The sequence below is a fragment of the Lepidochelys kempii genome, chromosome 13 (genome assembly GCF_965140265.1).
Source record: "Lepidochelys kempii isolate rLepKem1 chromosome 13, rLepKem1.hap2, whole genome shotgun sequence".
Taxonomy (NCBI): domain Eukaryota; kingdom Metazoa; phylum Chordata; order Testudines; family Cheloniidae; genus Lepidochelys; species Lepidochelys kempii.
This window is the reverse complement of record NC_133268.1, coordinates 12,849,792-12,873,099: the sequence shown is the minus strand read 5'-3', so window position 1 is coordinate 12,873,099 and position 23,308 is coordinate 12,849,792. Positions and strand designations below refer to the sequence as shown.

At 40.9% G+C, this 23,308-nt stretch overlaps 1 protein-coding gene across 2 annotated transcripts in view; it reads left to right on the top strand.

The window, feature by feature from the left end:
- Positions 1-23,308, top strand: part of CASS4 (Cas scaffold protein family member 4) — a 35,305-nt gene that overhangs the window by 6,798 nt on the left and 5,199 nt on the right. For both annotated transcript variants that reach the window (XM_073309302.1, XM_073309303.1), the window contains exons 2-5: positions 12,437-12,868; positions 18,162-18,266; positions 18,741-18,890; positions 21,760-23,118. In XM_073309302.1, the coding sequence (XP_073165403.1) occupies positions 12,437-12,868; positions 18,162-18,266; positions 18,741-18,890; positions 21,760-23,118 (2,046 nt within the window). The remainder of the gene's footprint in view (positions 1-12,436; positions 12,869-18,161; positions 18,267-18,740; positions 18,891-21,759; positions 23,119-23,308) is intronic.

Here is a 23,308-nt window from a genome sequence, read left to right as displayed (position 1 = left end):
TGCATCTGCTACAATCTCTGTTTAAAGCATGCTCTATTTCTGTTTATTAGTTCCTAACATGATACTTTGTAACATACAATCTTAATTTTTAACATGCAATCCATAGTTATCTGAAAAAATACTACTCTATTTTATCAAGGAGAGGAGGAGAGTGTCTGTCTAAAGAAGTTAGGTTTGACTCATTCTTCTGTAAGTAAAGAATTATACAGTGATACAGTATACTGTACTGGTAAGCAACATTTATGACAATAGCAGGTTATTAGATGTCTAATTGGCCATTTGCCTTCATAATTACCATGGAATTTTTAATGAGCACAAGTGATTGCATCTCATCTTCATTTTGGATCTCATTCAAAAGAGGTTTCAGAGTAGCAGCCATGTTAGTCTGTATCCGGAAAAAGAAAAGGAGGACTTGTGGCACCTTAGAGACTAACACATTTATTTGAGCATAAGCTTTCGTGAGCTACAGCTCACTTCATCGGATGCATCCAATGAAGTGAGCTGTAGTTCACGAAAGCTTATGCTCAAATAAATTTGTTAGTCTCTAAGGTGCCACAAGTACTCCTTTTCCTTATTCAAAAGAGGGAAGCCATACAAATGTCTGTGCGGTGTAGTAGAAGACAAATGTATGATTTATGGAACTGTTCAAATACAACCTATGGGCAGATTATCCCTTTGATGTACAAGTGTTAAGTAATATGAGTAAGAGTTACATTTGTGCAGAGAGGACAAAATACACTAGAATGACTGAACACATCCTAAAATACTGTTCTACAGTAATGACTGAACTGAAAAAGAGCAAATAGCCAGTACGATTCCTTCTGTCTTTAGAAAGTTTTGAATACAATTGTTTTTTCATGGGAAAACAACACAACCCCATGCAACGCTGATCATATATCTGTTATAAATGTGTCTTAATATTTTGGTCTGGATTTTCAGCACTGCACATATAAGCTTGCTGTAACAGCATATCATAGAATCATAGAATATCAGGGTTGGAAGGGACCTCAGAAGGTTATATAAAAATGTCCAGCTTGAGATCCAGGTTGTAAATTTCAAAATTGAGCCTCCACATTAGTAATGGAAAGCTGAACCACAGATATTAGTAACGAACATTCTTTGCACTTGTTCCTTCCATCTGATTATCTCAAAACACTTTGCAAAGATTTATCAGTCCTCACAGCAAATCTTGTGAATAGTATTTTGCTCCCGCATTTTATAAGTGGGCAACATGAGGCACAGAGAAGTTAAATGTTTTCCCAACATTACAAAGCAGCCAAGCTGGGAAGACAACATTGTCCAAATTACCGGACCCCTGCTTTAAAAAGACCGCACTCCACAGACCACATTTTTCTATTAACCCCGTGATGCCAGGTGGAATGACTTCTTCTAGCATTAGTTTCCTTTGTGCAGAAAGGTAAGAACTTCTGCAAAATGGAAAACTGTGTGTTTGGACTTTGTCTAGCACATAAAGCTGACCCTGGCAACTGTAATTTAGGAGGTAATTCCCCCTCGTTACTATATAAGGGGCATGCTAACATCATCAGCTTCAACATGTTCTAATTATGTTTCCTGCATGTAGGTGGAAGTGTGATTTAGTGATTATGGCTGGTCAAAAAAATTCCATCAGCTTTTGTTTGTTTGTTTAAGTGGAAAAGCTAGGTTTTCAAGTCAATGAAAAGTTCCACAAGAAGTACCTGCTTTCCTAAAAATTTTAAATCAGAAAACCAAAGCCTTTGAGGAATTTTAAACAAAAACTTGGGAATTTAACAATTATTTTTCTTTTCATTGACATTTTCCAAATGGGGCGGGGAGTGGGAGCACATATTCTGGCACCTCTGTCAAGGATTAGGGCACTGGGAGCTAGGAGATTCGGCCTCTAGTCCTGATTCTGCTACTGATTCACTGTGAATGGGCAAAACAACCTCTCTCAGCCTGTTTCTCCAATTACCTTTTATTTTACTTGGCTTTCAAATTTAATTCTGACCAAGTTCAGACAGTCACTATCATCCTATTTTAAATGTCATATGAGCCTGTGGGATAGCATGCAATCACCATTACGTTAGTAGGGGGGAAAAATATAGCAACAACTAAAATGAAACCTTTGCAATTAGATACATGGCACAATGTTACTTCTGCAAATAATTTCCTCTAAATCAAGTGGGCCATAAAGGAAACAATAGATGGGATTAGGGCACTGACTGAATCCCTTTACTGCTCAGTTTCCAGACTTTTTAACAAGTTTAGCTTTTAAAAGGTGTAGTGCACAGTGGCAGAGAGAGGATGGCTTACTCAGGGGGGCTAAAGTTGGGGGAAAACAACCAGTCCTTAATTTACAAAGTCTCTTTAGATGAAGCCCAGTAACAAGGTTATCTTCCAGTTCCTATTGCAGCCTCCTTCTGGCCAGCAAAGTTTCCTGGCTGGGCAAAGGACAGAGATCTTTTCTGTGCCTCTTCTCTATATCCCTCCTTTAATGATCCCTTAGTCCAGTGGCCGGTTCTCAAACAGGGATTCAGGTGGCCTGCAAGCAGGTTTCAAAAGGTTCACCAAGCTGGGCAGACGTTAGACTCACTGGGGCCAGGGCAGAAAGCTGAAGACTCTGTGCGAGGCTGAAATGCCCTGCCACCTGGGACGGAAGCCAAAGCCTGAGCAACTTAGCTTCGCAGGGCTATCTATGGCACAGGGCCCCTGGCAATTGCCCTGTTTGCTACCCCCTGACACTGGACCTGGCTTTTATACGGTGAAAAACAGTTGTGGCACAGGCGAGCCATGGAGTTTTTATAGCATGTGGGGGAAGCTCAGACAGAAAAACGTTGAGAACCCCTGCTCTAGTCAATCTTCTTTGTTGCCTACTTTAGTGATGGGTACATACAACCCACCTAAAGCTCTCAATATGCCTTGATAGCTAAACTTGGTAATTTCCCTACTAAATGTACCTAAACCTATTAACAGGCCGCTAACCTCAGTATGGCCAGCAAGCCAACACATCTGGAGTCTTTAGACCAAGACCATTTGGAGATAGAATGAGTCAAAACATACATAAATGAATTAAATACATTTTAAAATGAAAAAAAATGAATGTTTTCAAAAAATTAAGTGCAGGGAATTTCTTAAAAAATATTGTATTTTTAAAACTCATTTATTATTTTTGATTCCCAACTTCCTGGAAAAATTCTGGCAGGAGTTGTGGCATGTGAAATTTTAGGAAAATACGTTGAAATCTGGCCCTATTGAAGTCAATGGGAGTTTTGCAATTGACTTCAGTGGAGTCAGGAATTGACCAGTTTTGTCGGGGAGGGGACGGGATTTGAGGAGGGTTGAAAAATAGATTTATAGTAGGAAACTACCTTAACTATAGAGCCGCTACCAACTCCCTGTAATACAGTACTGAGGAAACAGGACTCCATGTGTAAAGTCTCCTCCAAAAGGTATCGCCCATAGAATGGAAGCCAATTTTTCCAGTTTGGAAAGATCTTCATCCTTCCAAGAGCTGAGCTGATCCTTCTGGATTTGAAATTTGTAGTTCTTGGAATTTTAAACCTGATGCTTAGATTCGCTAACCAAAAAAACCCTTAATTAATGCAGAGCTATGGTTGCCTTGTGGTATCTCATGGCCTTCCAGAACCTCGAGTTCAATAACACTCAAACCACTAAAAAACAGGAAATGAACAGTTAATTAGATCCCTAAGTGGTCCTCTAACAGTTAGATAACCCTTTGCATAGAGAATAAAATAGATAAAGTGTTCCTCTCCGTTCCTAGCTCTCAAACACTTATTTATATCAAATCCTGAAAAATTTCCGTACGCAAAAACATGGGACTTCTGTGTATGGAACAAGGGTCAAATCAAACCAAATAGTTAATGCTTGCTACATTTTTGTTATTTTCTAGTTACATTAACCACAAACAGATCCACGGATTAAATGAAAGCATCTCAGATCACCTGTGCTCCACCAAAAATGTTACATATCATCTATACCAAGAGCAAACACATATGGTCAGGCATAGTCAGAATTAAGGCACATATATTTAGGGAAACTTCAGAGAATCTGAGGATTTTCTATTTTTCTTCTGCATGTGTTAGTATATTTTAACTGTTGGCAGTCTACAGTTAATTTAATTTGTCACATTAAATTGGCTTAATTTAGACTATTTAAAAAGGACTCATCTGGGAACCTCATTCCACATTTTAAAAGGCATGTGGAATTGTTTATTTGTTCAGCTCTTTTCTGAGGTGAATAGATTAACTGGAAACAGTTCAGTAAACATGCCAAGAGGTGTTACTGATACATCAACATAATTGTTTTGCAAACTATCCACAGCTTTTAACTGTATCTTCTTCTTCTGCTCAAATATTTAAAGTCATATTATCCTGCACTAAAGAGTACTTTAAAGGTTTTAAAAGACTCTCAAAATGTGGCTACAACATCTTTTAAGAATGTAAATCTCAATCTGCAGACAAAATTCCCATGACTAAAAAACTGTGTTCAGACTTTTGAAATAGCTATTAAAAAAAAAAAAAAAAAGCAAACTAAAGACAATAGAAGGAAAAAATCTTTGGAATTATTTTCTTTAGAAATTAAGATTCTGTCAAATGCCTAGCATGCTTTTGGATTGTATTAAATAATAATAAAATTAATAATTAATAAGGATTTTCAAATACAAGTTGCAGGTGTCCATAAGTGAAATGCCAACATTTCGACAGCCTTCTCTGATTGGAAAGCCACCATGCTGACTACTGTAACGTGCAATATTTTGCTAGTGACATTTGCTTATATGTCTACTAGATTTTATTTTCTGTAACATAGTTGTGTCGTTTATTTCTTGGAAATATTAACTCTATATCATGCTGTAAAATAACATTTTTTCTTTATTTCTAAATATATGCTATGTTTTTGTATATGTAGCTACAGCTACTTAAGGTTAAATAATTGCATTGTCAGCTTTGTGGACTTCTAACCACGTTATTTCCAACTATTTTTCATTAATAAACATACAATTACATAGCAGCTTTCATCCTTAAGGTTCCCAATGTGCTTCCCAAATTCTGTACTGCATGTCCATTAATCATTTCAGGTTGGGGGGTGGAGGTTAGCAGCCAGGCAGATCATGGGACCTATATCTGTGCAAAACCTCACCTTTTCAGATTTTGTCTGATCAGGTGCATTATGTGATAAGGAAGAATTTAATTTACCTTTTCAGAAGAGTGAAGGGTTGTGTTGACTGAACAACGATTCTAACTTGTGTTCCAGGGAGCTAAAACTGCTGCTTTTAGACAGCTAAACCATCTCTGTTATCAGCCTTTAATGTGACTTTCCTCCTCTCAAACTATGTAATTAACTCACATGGTTATAAATAGGGGTTATGCATACATATTCAGAGGAGAATAAATTCTCATGGGGTGCTTGGGGATGATGGTCACTTTCTAGGCCTAAATTCTTTGATTGGCTATCTGAAATTTACCTTGCGGTGGGAATGATTAACTCATCATCTGTTGATAGGTTTCAGAGTAACAGCCGTGTTAGTCTGTATTCGCAAAAAGAAAAGGAGTACTTGTGGCACCTTAGAGACTTGGTTTCTAATATATCATGTTCCTTTATCTTTTTATGGTAGCAGTGGGGTTTATGGGGAAAATGTTAGTGTCCTTGCTATACTGCTTTTTTAGGGAAGATGGGACCTTTAAAGAAGCAACAAACAACACAGACAAACATACTTTGATCTCATCTCTGCTGCTTTAGTGTTTATAGTGCATTGAGTATTTCAAGTGCACATTAAAGAGAAGTATAGAGATCATGTAAAACTACCCAAGAGCTGCATACAGCTGTCCTAGTCAGCATTGTGTGGCTGATGGTGTTAGACAGCCAGTTTCCGGTTCTCTGGAAACAAACAAAAAATGCAATTCCCATTGGCCTCAGAGCAGAACTATCTCTTATCCCAGCAGCCCACAGAGGTCTCAGTGATCGTGGGAATGATTGGCTAATGAACACACACACAATCTTCAGAGAGCATTTCTGCTCAAATAACAGAAAGGGCCTTTGATAGTGAGTCTTTACACATGTCCCAGGCAAGTGTGAAAGAATATTTGGGGCCTGGTTTTGAAAAATGAGCTCAAGTTTGGTGCCCCCAATTCTGCACCCACAAATAATCTTGGGGCAAATAACTGCAGATACAGTTGATAACACACTTGCAGCCTGACGATACTGGCAGATCAGGTAGTCAAACGTTTAAATCTCATAAAATAGGTCTGCAGTTATTTGCAGCCACAAAATTATGCACAGAGTTACTGTGGGCACAAAATCAGGTACCAGGCTGAGCTCTTTTAAGAGTCAGTGTCTTACTGTAAAGCATCTCGGAACAACTAGAGCAAGCAATGGCTGCTTAGTAATTCACTATACTTCTCAGAGTAAATGTAAATCACAGAATGGAGGATCTGAGTGCACGAGTCTATGCTGTGAGAGTGTTGGTGAATGGCAGAGCAAAGGCCAGGGGGCTCCTCGTGTTATGCCAGGTTCTGTCAGTGACTCTCTTAATTTCACTGTACCTCAGTTTAGTCACTTATAAAACTAGTATAATAATACCTTCCTCACAGGGGTATTACAGGGGGCTTTAGTCTGCCAAACTAGCATGTTTCACCACTACTACATTTACTTACAAATGATTTTCAAAGTGTCTGTGCATCACCCATTTGGGTGCTGGCCCAAGACTGGGGCTCTAAAGCAGGGGTGGGCAAACTTTTTGGGCCGAGGGCCACAGCTGGGTGGGGAAATTGTATGCAGGGCCTGGGCAGGGAGTTGGGGTGCGGGAGGGTGTGCGAGGTGTGGGAGTGGGTGAGGTGTACAGGAATGGGCTCAGGGCAAGGGATTGGGGCAGAGGAGGCATGCGGGGTATATGAGGGGCCTCAGGGAAGGGGGTTGAGGTGCAGGAGGAGTGCGGAGTGCAAGAGGGGGCTCAGGGCAGGGGTGCAGGAGGGGTGCAGGATGCGACAGGGGGCTCAGGGCAGGGGCTTAGGGTGCACGGGAGTGCAGAGTGGGACAAGGGGCTCAGGGCAGGGAGTTGGGGTGCACGAGAGGTGTGGGGTGCAGCAGGGGGCTCAGGGCAGGGGGTTGGGGTGCACAGGGGTGCAGGGTGAAGCAGGGGGCTCAGGGCAGGAAGTTGGGGTGCAGGAGGGGTGCAAGGTGCAGGCAGGGGGCTTAGGGCGGGGAGCTGCGGGGCAGGGTGCAGGAAGGGTTAGGGCTCTGGCCCGACGCCACTTACCTAAAGCGGCTCTGGGGTGGCAACGGTGTGCACCAGGGCCAGGGCAGGCTCCCTGCATGCCTGCCCTAGCCCCATGCCGTGCCACTCCGGGAAGCAGCCGGATCCTTGTCCCTGCGCAGCCCCTGGGGGAGGGGGGGCACAGGGCTCCGCGTGCTGCCCTTGCCACGCCTCCAGGTACCTCCCCCAAAGCTCCCATTGGCCACGGTTCCCCATTCCCGGCCAATGGGAGCTGTGGGGGGCGGTGCCTGGAGGCAAGGGCAAAGCACGGAGCCCTCTGCCCACCCCCAGGGTCCCAGGGACATGGTGCTAGCCCCTTCTGAGAGTGGCGCGGGCCTGCGACACCATCGGGGGCAAACCCACAGGCCAAATCCAAAGCCCTGAGGGGCCAGACTCGGCCTGGGGGCCGTAGTTTGCCCACCCCTGCTCTAAAGTATTACTGTGATACAAATGATATGTAATGATAATATATCTGCTAAAAGCTGTATAGGTTCCTTAGATGAAAGGTACTACCTAAAGTATTATGCTCTCTTGCTCACTCCCTAGCTGTCAAAGTTGTAAGAGTCATGATGATTAACCACCATAGTCAGAAAGGAAATGCGAGGGAAAAAATGGTACTTACTATACTTATTAATAGATAGGCAAAGGAGAACACAAGGCATGGAATGAAGGCAAAGCTATACAATTTACCGTTTTTATGCCCTGCAAAAATGTTCTTTTTTCTTTATTTTTTGGAGCTCAGGGGTTAATTGCAGAACAACCTACCTCACTGGCTTTGTGTTGCTGATGTTGGCATAACAATACGCTGTTGTGGTTTTCCCTTGATCCTTCATTACTCTGAACACAGAAAATACACAGAAATCTGAAACCTTTCAAGGGAGGAAGTTGGGTTTTCACAACAAGATCTAGATGCAAAATGCTTTACAATTTATGGCAGGAATTGGTGCCAGGAGATTAAAATAACAACAGTAAAGGAACAAACAGTTAGAATTTGGGTAATAACATTGTAGCACATTTATAAGGTTTCATAAGTGTTTCTGCATGCTGCTAAAATCTCTTCAAATATGAGTGGGAAGGCAAATAGGTCTAAAATCCTCACTAATATACTCAGGCAGTTTCCAGGCCTTTTGAACATACAATGACAAATGTCATACATCATATCATCCAGCGGATGAGCAGACAATAACACCTACAAACATAAGATTTATTATACCAATCAGATTACTGGTCTCTCTAATCTGGAATCAGACTTCCAGCAGTGGCCCGTACCTATGCTCCAGAGGACACAGGAAGAAATCCTATAATATCTCCTGATTTGTGCAATGCAGAATATGGGGATGTAAAGGAATTGGCTCCTGACCCCCGTGGTGCTGACCATACTCCCTGAAGCACGAGCTTTAACTTGTACTGTATCACTATAGGTTGCATAGTTGTATTAATGGCCATAAAATTACTCTTTGCCCTTCTGTAAATCTCTCTAAGGTATTTGTGACACAATGACTTTACTTCCCTTGGGACCAAAGTCCACATGTCAATATACGCAATGTAAAGGCATCTTTGTTTTTATTTGTTCCAAACTGACTGCCTTCTCAAATCTAATTATGCTTTTAAAAACCATTGTTTAAAATCGGTCACTTAATCGGACCCAGTGTGGTCCAATTCCTTGAATCATTCACTAGTTCAATTTAATTATTACATCTTGCTTAAGGAAGCTGTTCCAGAAATTTCTGGCATTTCTCTTGCATTCACCTATTGAGCTCATCTATTAAGAATGGAGCTCTCAAATGGAATGCAAGATGATCCATGATCCATGAGAACAACAGATTTGCTATTTCATGAGTCAGATTTTCAAAAGTACCTTCTAATTTTCGGTGTCTAATTGGAGTGCCCAATTTTACATGGCTAGGGCCTGATTTTCAAAGGTGCTGAGCATGTGTGATCCTTTGACATCAGCACAAGTGTCTAATATAGAGGCCACTTTTGAAAATGTAAACCCATATAATTTAGCCACAGAACATAAGCAATCATATATATGAATGTTTGCTTACAAGTTATAAAACACTCTGGGCCATGTTTACAGTTTTTATTAACAATGCCAATATCTGTGTATCAAGAGACAAACTGACTCCTATACTTAAAAACATGAGGCCTCATTTTCGCTAAGTCTCCAACTAATTTTGTGTTCCCCCTTGGTTATTATTGGATCTTGATGATGATTCACCAGATGAAACATTTATTGGTACAGGTCTAATAAAACTTTTCTCTAACACTTTTTAACAACTTTTCTCTAACACTGTAGAATGAAATTTAAGATACAAAAATAAAGGGATGGGGATTAAGGATTCTTTAGTGTCATCTCTGATAGTGGGATTGTCTTGCTCCATACATTCACAGTAGAAGGAGACCCATCTATCCCTATGCAAGGAGATTAGAGAGTACTTGGCAAATTTCCCCCAGAAATGCCTGCTGAAATCACTTTTGGGTGTCACTGAAGCACTGATGATGTGACTATTATGTCATACATTCATATAACATGGGCCATAACTTATGGTCCTTAATTGTAGAGATTCCAAGTAAAGTACATGGGCTAAGCTTAAAGCTGTTGTAAGTCGGTTCAACCCTTCTGAAATCTGATATGTGCACTGCAATTGCAGACTCAGGCATAAAAATTCTTACGATAGCGTTTTCTCAACAAATAATTAGCTACAGATAGGTTGATAGCCAAATGTCTTTTCAAGTCATACCATGGATATCACCTCTCGTTTACATTGGCGCAACTAGGAAGGATGGTCTTGTGGTTATGCCACAGGTGTCCTGTGAGACCTTAGACAAGTCATTTAATTGCTCTATGCCTCAGTTGCCCCCCATTTGCAAAATGATGATATAAATATTCCCTTTGCCCATCCTTTCTATGTAGTTCACAAACTCTTAGGGGCAGGGACTGTCTGTTACTGTGTGTTTATACAGTGCATAGCACAGTGGGACCCCAGTATTGGCTGGAGTCGCTCACTGCTATTGTAATATTACTGCTAACGATACTAGGAAAATCTGGCCTTTATTCACAATTGTGACAATGTGAAATGCCCTGTCCCTCTCTGGGTTATACTGTATGTTGAGATTACAGAATGTCTCACTTAAACACAGGTGGTCCCAAGCATTTGGTATTGTCAAAGTAGAATTTGGGACTGACACGTACAAGGCAACAAGAACATTTTAATCAAACTATGACATAAGGTAAGTGGGACTGTTGCTGTCCATCTCTGACAGCTGCTAGTGCAGTATGTGTGGATCAACCCATGTATCATAAAAGGGCCATTGTTCCCAGCCATCCCTATGAAGAAATTTATATTACCAACAACAGGCTGCTTTCATCAGCTGAGCTGACAAATTGATTTTCTTCTCCTGATACTTCAAACCAGCTGTTGCTTTATGGCAAATGCACTGGATAAAAATATCAGGCATTATATTTCCAATGCAGACGCTATCTCTTTGGACATTACTCGCACTTCTGGATAAGAAACTGTTTTTCCTAATCCACATTCCATGGGGAGAGTGGCTGATCTTATTTTGAAGCTGAAAATAAAGCCACGTATGTGAAATAGTATGTGGATACTTCTTTTTATTCTTTTATCAGCAGTAGTAAATTGTACAAAAATGCCTCCAGTGATGAAGCAGCCGTGTTAGTCTGTATTTGCAAAAAGAAAAGGAGTACTTGTGGCACCTTAGAGACTAACCAATTTATTTGAGCAAGAGCTTTCGTGAGCTACAGCTCACTTCATCGGACCGATGAAGTGAGCTGTAGCTCACGAAAGCTCATGCTCAAATAAATTGGTTAGTCTCTAAGGTGCCACAAGTACTCCTTTTCTTCCAGTGATGAAGGCCACGTTTGCTATACTTTTGGCTATTTTAATGATATTGCTTACTAAAAACCTGAGTTCTAAGAACAAAACATGTTTAGCCACATACATATGATCACAATAAATAATTGAACAGAGTGGAAGCATAGTTTACTGGTTAGTATGCTTGTATGGGACTTGGCAGACGTGGGTTCAAGTCCTTGCTCTGTCACAAATGTGTAGTGTGCCTCAGTTCCCACCTGTAAAATGCGGCTAATAGCACTTCCTAACTAATGGAAGTGCAGCGAGAATAAATACATGAGAAGATGCTTGGATGCTATCATAATGGGAGCCATATAAGTATCTTATGGAGACTATCTTCCACAATAAAGTAACTAGCAGCATCACTATTCTCAGATCTCTTATTATGCTCATTGATTTGAAATGTCCTTAATCTCATGTTCACAGCAGGGGTCTTGCCTACTCTGAATATTTAGGGAAATCTCTCTCTGACACCGCCCTCCCCCTCCCCATCCCCGTGCTGGCACTGGGTGCTGTTCTCCCAGTACTAACACTGGTGGAAATGCTAGTGTAGGCTGGCCACTGGTGTATTTACTGTACTTTGTCATCTAGAATGGCTTGGTTAGAAGATAAAGCAGTAAAAACCGCAGCAGCTACCATATCTATCATTGCTAGCACCAGCGGTTATTTTCTTGAAATCCTCAGGGTAGTGACTACCAGGTGGTTCATTTATATCTGGCTCTAAGAAAGGAAATGAATAATAACACCTCCAGCACTGTGTTTTATGTGAAAAGAGAGGGAGGATGGATGTGTGGTTAACACTTGGAGCTGCAAGGCACTCAGATACCAGGTGTGATAGAGTTGTAAATAGATAGATTGATTAGACAGAAGTTAGGAGATGTGGGTTCTATTCTTGAATCGGTCACAGTCTATCTGTGTGACCTGAGTAGCTTTCTGCCTTAGTACCCTTATCCAGAAAACTCAGCTAATGATACTTTCCTACTTTCCAGGGGTGTTCATCAGGCTAATGTAATTCATGTTTTCATTGAGATCCTCCGATGGAAGGTGCTAGAGAAATGCAATGTATGATTATAGCATTATTTATTTCTGTAACACACTAAAACATGGCAGGCATATGTTCAAAAGGTTTAACTTCGTAAAACCAATGCCTTGAGAACTGATCCTAGGAATAAATATTAGCAGTTTTGAATTTGCATGAATTTAGGTGCTGAGAAATGTTAATCTGGTAGCTCCATATAACACTTCTGAATAATACAAGCAGTGCAAATATTACTGCATGTGTTCTTTTTTATTTGTTTTTCCTCTCTAGAGTACCTTGGCAAAAGCATTATATGACAACAAGGCTGAGTGTTCAGATGAGTTAGCCTTCCGCAAAGGAGACATCCTAACGGTTCTTGAGCAGAATGTTTTAGAGAGTGAAGGATGGTGGAAATGTTCCCTCCATGGAAGACAAGGTCTGGCTCCTGCTAATCGCCTCCAACTCCTTGCTGGTTCCCAGGAAGGAACGTTGTCTCCCTCCTCTGAGCCTGATTCTCAGGAATTGCCCATCAGTCAACAAAATATCTACCAGGTTCCATCAGCTCCCAAGTCTTCCACGTTGTCACCTACGTATGAACGGATGGACAGTTGGATTAAGCCACTTCCTTCTTCTGTTTCTTCTCCACCTACTCAAGAAATATATCAAGTGCCAGCTTTAGCTGCACAATTATTCAGTGAAAAGATCCAAAGCCTAACCAATCAGGTAAGAATATAAGCAAGTGTTAAGGTTTCAAGTGTTGGAAAATACCAGTGAGAGGGGAAGGGAAGCCTGATGGTTTTTACTTTTTCAGCAGACTCCTAAGGACTTGAGAATTTCAGTTGAAAGTTGCAGTGAAGTCAGCCAAGTAAACAATGCTTTGTTTAGGCTACTTGAATAAATACTGTTATTCTATTGGAAATATTCCCATAAAACACATATCGTCATCTCTGGAATCACATCACCCCCCACTGAAAAACAGCCACCTCCGTGACAGTAAGTGGCAGCTATATAACTGCCCAATCATTTAGGACAGGAAGTGAAGAGGAATATAATAACTGCTTTGGGTGGAATATAGCAATTTAAGGTTCCTACAAACACATGCTAAAATTCCTTAAGCTATAAAATTCCAGAGCTTCATCCGTTAGTGGTTGAGGCACAGACACATATTCCTTTGGTTTTGACACTTATAGAAGATAATTTGTAGCAATGTGGTTATAGAACTTCTCAGCCAGACTATCATCTTCTCTTGCTGCAACTCTCTTCCCTTTAGTCTCTTCACCTCCCATTTCTTCAATAAGTGCAGAATGCTGCTGCCGGTCGCCTCATGCACCAGGTCACCTCCTTCTCCAGATAGCTCCATTGAGTCCCTATCCATTTCAGGAGTCACTTCAAAACTGCTCCCTTGTTTCAGCTTCTCAGTGAGAGACCCTCTCTTTCTCTGCTCGCCTTTCTTTAGGCTTGGATGCATGATTACCCAGTTCACATTTGGGTGATCCCATCAATACTCGGGCACTCCAACAGCCCGTATAAGTACTAAGTATTATTTTTATTAAATGTGAATTGAGTGCCCTAACATAAGCAGTTGAAAACAGCCATCCCTGTAACAAAGAATTGCCTCGGAGGCCTTCCTAATGAAAAATGAGCAGTAATAGCAGGAATTTATCAGTGAAGTTCACTACAGTTTATTTTACTTTATGTTTTGTCTCACAGACTCATGGGGCCTTGGGTATGGGAGCTTCACATTAACCATCCCCTAAATGAAACTTATGATACAAAGGTTAAATGATCTAAGGCAGAGACTTAAATATTAAGTCAGTCTATAAAGGATGCAGACGATTCATCTAATCATTTACTCTGAGCCATCTCATGTTGCTCCATTTACCTCCTTTAGCCATTTTTCCTACCTTTGCATCAAAAGGAAGGATACCATGACAACAGTGTTGCTCTATGTATTACCTGGTGAACAGATGCTGAAAAACCAAGGGAACTTAGTGTATCTGTGGAGATTGAGGTCCATTTTTTCAAAATTGCATTCCCAGTTTTCATGTGTGATTACCATAATTGCACAATCAAAGCGTGTAACTGAATGTTCAAGGGAACATAGTTAGCCTTCTGCACAGGCAATGACCTGATCTATGCACCTACTTGCAAAAAAGGCGTATACACACTGGGCATGACAGTGCACGAACATTTTGCATATGCAGTTGTGCCCCCAACTTTTAAAAAAATCAGGCCCTGAAATTGTCACATACCCATTTTCCATTGAATTAGGAGCACAAGCTGAGAGTTACATGGCTTTGCTATCTATCTATCTATCTATCTATCTATCTATCTATCTATCTATCTATCTATCTATCTATCTATACTGCTGCCCTGTGATACCTGCTAAGCTGTTATATGTTGACTCTACCTTGTTCAGCTATAGCTGTTTCCTTTAACAGGGAAAGAAAAGTTTCAGAGTAGCAGCCGTGTTAGTCTGTATTCGCAAAAAGAACAGGAGGACTTGTGGCACCTTAGAGACTAACCAATTTATTTGAGCATAAGCTTTTCGTGAACTACATACTGCATCTGATGAAGTGAGCTGTAGCTCATGAAAGCTTATGCTCAAATAAATTGGTTAGTCTCTAAGGTGCCACAAGGAAAGAAAAAACACTTTAAAATCGTTAAGATGTTTCTAATATTTACACTTTCAGGTTTGCCTGAGCTACATCACAGTTGCTACTAAAAGAACAATTGTACCACAGGAGTCAACAGCGACATGTACACATGCATTTAAAGGTGTAGAGGTAGACAGCCCATCTGAGTACAGCAGTACAAATTGAAGTATCCTAGATTACCCCATGTAGATGGTATGGGACAACTGGCATATCTTCTGACATGTTCAGCTGTTCTCTGAGCAGCTGGGTGAAGCTACTCAGTCTTTGAGGGACTCTGACTGAAAAAAATAAACCCCTCTGAAAAACCCTGTGTGCATGCTCCACCTACACTTTAAAGATTGTAATTTTTTTTTTACTTCTTATCCAATAAAAATTTCAGCCATCTGTTGTCTTAGCTTGCTTGACTCTGAAAATATACAAAGCGATTTCTTTTCTGTAGCAAATCGGGTAATAGGGTATGATATTCACTGATTCACATTTTACTACCAACCAAATAAGATTGTCTGTATCTGAAAGTAGATTTGGGCCAAACCAGAACCTTTTAGCTGGACTCTACTTACCTTCTTACCTGCTCTGCGCAGAAAAATAAAGCCTGTTCTCTTACAGTTCTGTCAGTGTAGATGGTTTGTAAGAGAAATGGAGTACTTGTGGCACCTTAGAGACTAACCAATTTATTTGAGCATGAGCTTTCGAAGTGAGCTGTAGCTCACGAAAGCTCATGCTCAAATAAATTGGTTAGTCTCTAAGGTGCCACAAGTACTCCTTTTCTTTTTGCGAATACAGACTAACATGGCTGTTACTCTGAAACCTGTAAGAGAAATGGCTTCTTTTGCAAAATAATAACAGAATTCACGTTCACTTATTTATTTCCTTTCCTTACAAGAAACTAGTCAGCCAGGCCTTTCTCAAACATGTAACAGGCAGATAAAAAGCTGAGGCCTTGTCCTTCTTCCACATAATATGTCCTTCCACCACATTGCTCTGAATTTGGTGGGTGTGACAGTTTGATGTGGTGGAGAACACTGCCTCTCACTTTTAAATGGGTTATTGCAACATAAAGCTTCAGTAGAAGCTCCTTCAGGTCACAAATTTGGTGTTGCAATGGTTTATGCCTGACTAACCTAATTGCCTTCTGTGATGAGATAACTGGCTCTGTGGATGAGGGGAAAGCAGTGGACGTGTTATTCCTTGGCTTTAGCAAACCTTTTGATATGGTCTCCCACAGTATTCTTGCCAGCAAGTTAAAGAAGTATGGGCTGGATGAATGGACTATAAGGTGGATAGAAAGCTAGCTAGATCGTCTGCCTCAACGGGTAGTGATCAATGGCTCCATGTCTAGTTGGCAGCCGGTATCAAGCAGAGTGCCCCAGGGGTCGGTCCTGGGGCCGGTTTTGTTCAATATCTTCATTAATGATCTGGAGAATGGTGTGGACTGCACCCTCAGCATGTTTGCAGATGACACTAAACTGGGAGGAGTGGTAGATACGCCGGAGGGTAGGGATAGGATACAGAGGGACCTAGACAAATTAGAGGATTGGGCCAAAAGAAATCTGATGAGGTTCAACAAGGACAAGTGCAGAGTTCTGCATTTAGGATGGAAGAATCCCATGCACTGCTACAGACTAGAGACCAAGTGGCTAGATAGCAGTTCTGCAGAAAAGCACCTAGGGGATACAGTGGACGAGAAGCTGGATATGAGTCAACAGTGTGCCCTTGTTGCCAAGAAGGCTAACGGCATTTTGGGCTGTATAAGTAGAAGCATTGCCAGCAGATCGAGGGACGTGATCATTCCCCTCTATCCGGCTTTGGTGAGGCCTCATCTGGAGTACTATGACCGGTTTTGGGCCCCACACTACAAGAAGGATGTGGAAAAATTGGAAAACGTCCAGCGGAGGGCAACAAAAATTATTAGGGGGCTGGAGCGCATAACTTCTGAGGAGAGGCTGAGGGAACTGGGATTGTTTAGTCTGCAGAAGAGAAGAATGAGGGGGGATTTTATAGCTGCTTTCAACTACCTGAAAGGGGGTTCCAAAGAAGATGGATCTAGACTGTTCTCAGTGGTAGCAGATGACAGAACAAGGAGTAATGGTCTCAAGTTGCAGTGGGGGAGGTTTAGGTTGGATATTAGGAAAAACTTTTTCACTAGGAGGGTAGTAAAGTGCTGGAATTGGTTACCTAAGGAGGTGGTGGAATCTTCTTCCTTAGAGGTTTTTAAGGTCAGGCTTGAGAAAGCCCTGGCTGGGATGATTTAGTTGGGGATTGGCCCTGCTTTGAGCAGGGGGTTGGACTAGATGACCTCCTGAGGTCCCTTCCGACCCTGATGTTCTATGATTCTGTGATTTATAGACCCACTGTGCAGTTTCAAGGGCGTCTCATTGCTGAATAGACAAAATTCAGGGTGGTTTTGGAGTGGGTGAAAAATCCTTTTCCCAGTGTTCATATCTATTTGCACTCTGATAGCATTTTAACTAAACATATCCACAGCCTCCCGTCATGGCGGTATTTTCATTCTTATGCCTCTTAAAACAACGTTTCAAGCAAACAATGAAATAAATCTGTAACAGGTCTATGCATTAGAGCTCCCCCATCAGACTCATGTGCTCTAGGAGTTGGACAGGACCAGAGGAAGAGGTGAGAACAACAGGTTTGCTCCTTCTGAGAGAAGTCCAACCTCCTTTACAGCACCACATACTTTAAAAATACTGGTGCTACCGCCCACTATAATCTCCTCTCACTTGAAAACCATGCTCTGAAGCGTCCCTACCCTCTGTTTGCCAGAAGCTGGGAATGGGCGACAGGGAATGGATCTCTTGATGATCACCTGTTCTGTTCATTCCCTCTGGGGCACCTGGCACTGGCCACTGTCGGAAGGCAAGATACGGGCTAGATGGACCATTGGTCTGACCCAGTAAGGCCGTTTTTATGTTCTTATGTTCCTGTACCCATAGGAAAGCTGGAGTAGAAACCCCATGGATCTCTTTTCAGTTTTACTTTTTGGGAGCCAAAAGATCTAGTTGGTACCTGGATCAGGACTGATTCACTACACATCTTTTATATTTCCTGGGCTATATGTGAGGCAATATATATATGTGAGGCCTTTAATCTGGCAATAATTCATCTCTGAAATAGAGTGGAAATACTAGTAAAGGGGAATTATAGGAAAAATAAACCCTGTCTGTTTAATAGGCAGACAGTGAGCAGTTTTCAAGTTTAGGGCCAGTGAATATTTGACAGAAGCTTTTTAATTAACACCCCAAAAGGAATTCTTCCAGCAATGGCCATGAGACTCATCACATTCTCAAAGATGCCCTAAGATCACTTCAACTTTCTCATTACGTTCTTCTTTTTTCCCCCTCAAGCACCAGTTTACTCTTCCCACACCATCTCGGGCCTCCATACCATGTATAAAAAGTGAGGTTTATGATGTTCCATCACCACAACACCGAATAGCCCTATTCACTCAGGTGAGTCCTGTCATGTCACTGAATATGTCCATCAAGTAGGACTGGAATTCAGGACTTCTGAGTCCTTATCATATGCAACGGTGTTATAAAATTTAAAAGTAAATTATAACTTTTTTATTCATTTATTGTTTGAACTCTGCTATAAAGATTGGTAGAGAATTCTATATGAAAGTTAAAAAAACCCAATAAGAATCTGATTCTCTTTTAAATTTGATACATTTTTTAAAATAATATATCTGGATCCAAATCCTCAAGAATTAACTGTAACATCCTACTGCGCCACCTAGTGCCCATCTCCCCTCCCTACAGCATTATGATATTATTCAACAGTTCTGTAGATTCTAAGAACTGGATCCTGCTCTGAGTACACACACAGAATACTTGCATGAACTTAAGGCAGTTATGACCCTAAGTCTTCAAGTTGGTGCAGTGATAAACAGTATTTAAGTCAACCTTACTTTTGTATTTTATTAGAGGTGTGCCACTCCACCCACAGCCAGAAAGGGCTCTATGCCGATCCTCTTCAAAGAATATATCCAGGAAGAGCAGCAACAGCTTTATGACATCCCATCCAGCCCAGAAAAGGCAAAAATCCATGTCCAGCAAGACTCTCCAGTGGGCAGTGTAAGTGTTACTCACTGAATGGCAGAGAATAATCTTTCATTAATACTTTCACACTCATACAGCAGAACACATGAAAGGGTGTATGGTTATACTAATATGCTGTATATGCCTCTGATGTGAGGTGGAGCACCAGCACAATAGTTAAGTGCCATCAATCTGCCAAGAAGAATAAACATAAAAACAGCACTACGTCAATGTTACATTTCTTTAATATCATAGAACCATAGAAATGTAGGACTGGAAGGGACCTTGAGGGGTATCTAGTCCCTCCCCCTGTGCTGAGACAGGGTCAAGTGCACCTGTCCAAGATGATCCCTGACAGGTGTTTGTCTAACCTGTTCTTAAAAAACTCCAGTGATGGAGATTCCACAAACTCCCTTGGTAACCTAACCCAGAACTTAACTGTCCTTATAGTTGAAAAGTTTTTCCTAATATCTAACCTAAATCTCCCTTGCTACAGAGTAAGCCCATTATTTCTTTTCCTACCTTTGGAGGACATGGAGAACAGTTGATCACGGTCCTCTTTATAACAGCCCTTAACATATCCCCCCTTGGTCTTCTTCTCCTCAAGTCTAAACATACCCATTTTTTAAACTTTTCCGTAGATCAGGTTTTCTAAACGTTTTATCATTTTTGTTTCTCTCCTCTGGACTTTCTCCATTTTGTCCACATCTTTCTTAATGGGTGGTGCCCCAAACTGGACACAGTACTCCAGTAGAGTACAGCATGACAGTTACCTCCCAAGTCTTACATACAATGCTCCTTTAATACACCCTAGAGTATTAGCCTTTTTTGCACCTCCATTACATTGCTGACTCACATTCAATTTGTGATCCACTATAACCCTCTCCCCAAAGCCTCCTCTACAGTAGTATTACCTAGCCGTTTTTGTATTTCCCATTTTTGTATTTGTGCTTTTTTTTCTTAAGTGCACTTTGCATTTTCTTGTATTGAATTTAATCTTATAGATTTCAGATCAATTCTCTGATTTGTCAAGATCATTTTGAATTCTAAACCTGTCCTCCAAAGTACTTGCAACACCTCCTGTCTTGATGTAATCTGGAAATTTATAAGTGTATTCTCCACTGAGCTGTAGCTCACGAAAGCTTATGCTCAAATAAATTTGTTAGTTTCTAAATTGCCACAAGTCCTCCTTGTCTTTTTGCGGATACAGACTAACACGGCTGCTACTCTGAAACCTCCATTATCCAAGTCATTAATTAAAATGTTGAATAGTACTTGACCCAAAACAGACTCCCACAGAACCCCAATAGATATGTCCTTCCTGTTTCACAGTGAACCATTGATCCATTGATAACTATTCTTTTAGTGTGTTTTTTCAGCCAGTTGTGCATCCATTTTATAGTAATTTAAACTAGATCACATTTGGTGGATTTCTTACTTTTAATATTAAGTAAGTTTAAAGTAAGAAATGAGACTAGTTATACTGGATACCTGCTGAAGATGGAACTATCATTGTATTTGTTTGCTTACTGTATTTAAAGTGACATTGTCACCAAAAAAGGTGACTCAAGAAACTATTTGGTAAGTAAAAGTGATGTCAGATTCTTATATTCTTGAATATCTGCATGTTTGTAACCTTGAAACAGAATCGAATAACTTGCATTGTATTGTAAAATGAGAGTGTGGTCTAGTGGTTACAGCTAGTCGACATGACTGTATCCAGCTCTGCCAATGACTCACTGCACAACCTTGGGCAAGACACCTAATCTATGCATATCACAGTGTATCCACTTAAAAATAGGAATTATATTATTAATAATAATAATTGTATCATGCCAAAAAGTGTGCTGGGAGCTTTACAAGGATAGCCAAATAGATAATGAGATCCATGTCCCAAAGAACTTACAATTTGAAATACATAATACCTACACCTCATGGGGATGTGGTGAGACTTCACCAGTATTTGTAAAGCATTTTGAGATCCTTGGGTGAAAAGTGAAAACTGTAGGCTCAGTCGTGATGCATGGACTGGCCTGCTTTGGATGTAGTATTAAGCGCCACACCCCAGCTTAAACTCTGGGAGGGATTGTGCCTCAGTGAGCATCCCATTGTTCAGGGGAGCCATTAGAGGTGCAGCTTGCCCACACCTTGTATATCTGGCCAGCTACATGGTCCAATGAAGGGGGGAAAGTCAGGGACCCACCTCTTCCTTGCCACTTTTGAGGGTGTCTTGCACCCCTGGAAACCTTGGCAAATCACAAACGCTGCAATTGTGCCCAGCGACTGCACACTCCAGTTGCATCTTGAACTCCCTCCCCACCACCCTTGTGAAGCAGCAAAGCACCATCTGGCCCAAAGTGTATATTATTCTTACTACTGGCCTTATTGCACCAGAATCAGTCATCATTTTTCAAGCTGTAGAGGTCAGATGTACACAAGCAGCTATTGTATGCCACTGAATAAGATCTGTATGCATCTCAGGAAGCCTTTGAAAATGTAAACACAGTGCAATTATTTTAGTGTGGTCAGTTGTGCATTTTTTTTTAATTTGCATGTGTGCATATGTTTGTATGACTACTGGAAATTAAAGAGATTGGAATCAGTTCTGCTAGTTAAGAGGGTCATGAAATCTTGTTCACTGCACTATCTAATACTATCCTTGATCAACATTACCTTACAGTTTGATCATCTGTGGATGTGACAAAAATATACTTGGTCAAAATATTAGATATTTCCTATTTGCAATGTGATTGTGCATTTCAGAGAGGGAGCAGAATTAGAACTAGGTGCCAGAGCCACACCTGGTGTAAATCGGCATAGCTCCATTGATTTCATTGACCTATGCCTCTGCATCTGACCTTATATTTCTAAATGCCGCTTGTAAACCTTGTGTACTGCTTTCCAGGTGTATGATGTCCCCCCCACAACCACAAGAGACCATGACATTTCACTACAAAGTTTGTCTCAAATAAAATCTTTGGGTCATTATAATACCTTGCCAAATCCTCGGAAGTCAGAATGGACTTACGATATTCCAGTATCACCTGAAAAAATGGGTTTAAAAAAAGATCCTTCCGATCGTTCCCTGGAAAAGCAGGTGCTGTATGATGTACCACCAGCCAGATATGGTTCTAGTTTGCAAAATGTTCCACCAACAAATATCAAAAGCAAATCAGTGAATCCACAAATGTATGATGTTCCACCAACCCAGAGAAAATTAACCTTTCCTGACATCCCTCGTTATAATGTACCATCCTCACGTAACATGTTACTTTTGCAGCAAAACGGTAACTATCATGTTCCACCAAGCTTTCTGACTCCAAGGGTTGAGCAACAGAACTCTGAACAAAATGTTTATGATATTCCAAAAGTGCTGCCTACTGCTTTACAACACAGGAAAGGGACTGAAAAAAACAACAGTAGTTTTGGAAACCATACTTACAACATTCCTCCACAGCTGTCAAAAGATGCCAAATTAGAACAAGACAGATTATCAGTTTCCAGTGTGGACAATAGAACCAGCACCCTATCTACATCATCAAGCACTTCTGCTGAGTCCTCTTCTATGTCATCATCAGAAGAACCTGCAAAAGAAATTAAATTGGAGCTTGACTTAGCCATAGAGACATTGACCAAGCTGCAGCACAGTGTATCCAGTTCAGTTGCAAGTCTGATGATTTTTGTAAGCAGTAAGTGGAGATTCCAGGAACACCTGGAGACAAACCTTGAGGAAATCCATAGAGCAATTGATCACATAAAAGAATCTTTGGGAGAATTCTTGGATTTTGCTCAAGCCATCAAGGTGAATGCCTCTTGCGTCACTGACAATAACCTTCAAACCAGAATTACAACACAGCTGAAAATTCTTACAGACTCATTCCAGATCTTGGTAGAAACAAGGGAAGCACTAAATAACTGCAACTGGTCACTGGAAGTTCTGGTCATTAAGAAACCTCAGAATAACCCAGATGATCTTGATCGGTTTGTTATGGTAGCCCGCACAATTCCAGATGATATCAAGAGATTTGTTTCTATCATCATAGCTAATGGGAAGCTTCTCTTCAAAAAGAATTGCAAGGAACAAGAGACGAAGTCACCAAAAATTGATACAGACCGTAAAATGGCAAAACCGATCCCAATACCCAGAAGAATAGAACTGAATTCACTCCAAAGAAATACTTTGGATAAACCAAACAAAAATAAAGTCTCTTCTGAGAAATCAAGAGAAAATGTCACTGAAGACTGTGATTATGTTCAGTTACAGGTCAGTATAACATGATTTGCTGCCAATTTTCTGCTTCATGTTGTTTGCAGGTAAGTTTACTTGCTCTATTTTAACTTTGCTTTACCACAAACCTCGCTTTGGTTTATATTCAATTTCACCTGCTAGCCTGATTGCCTACCTCCAGGCTTTTGGGAGGTCTATGGCTACGAATGCCACAGCAGCCACAACC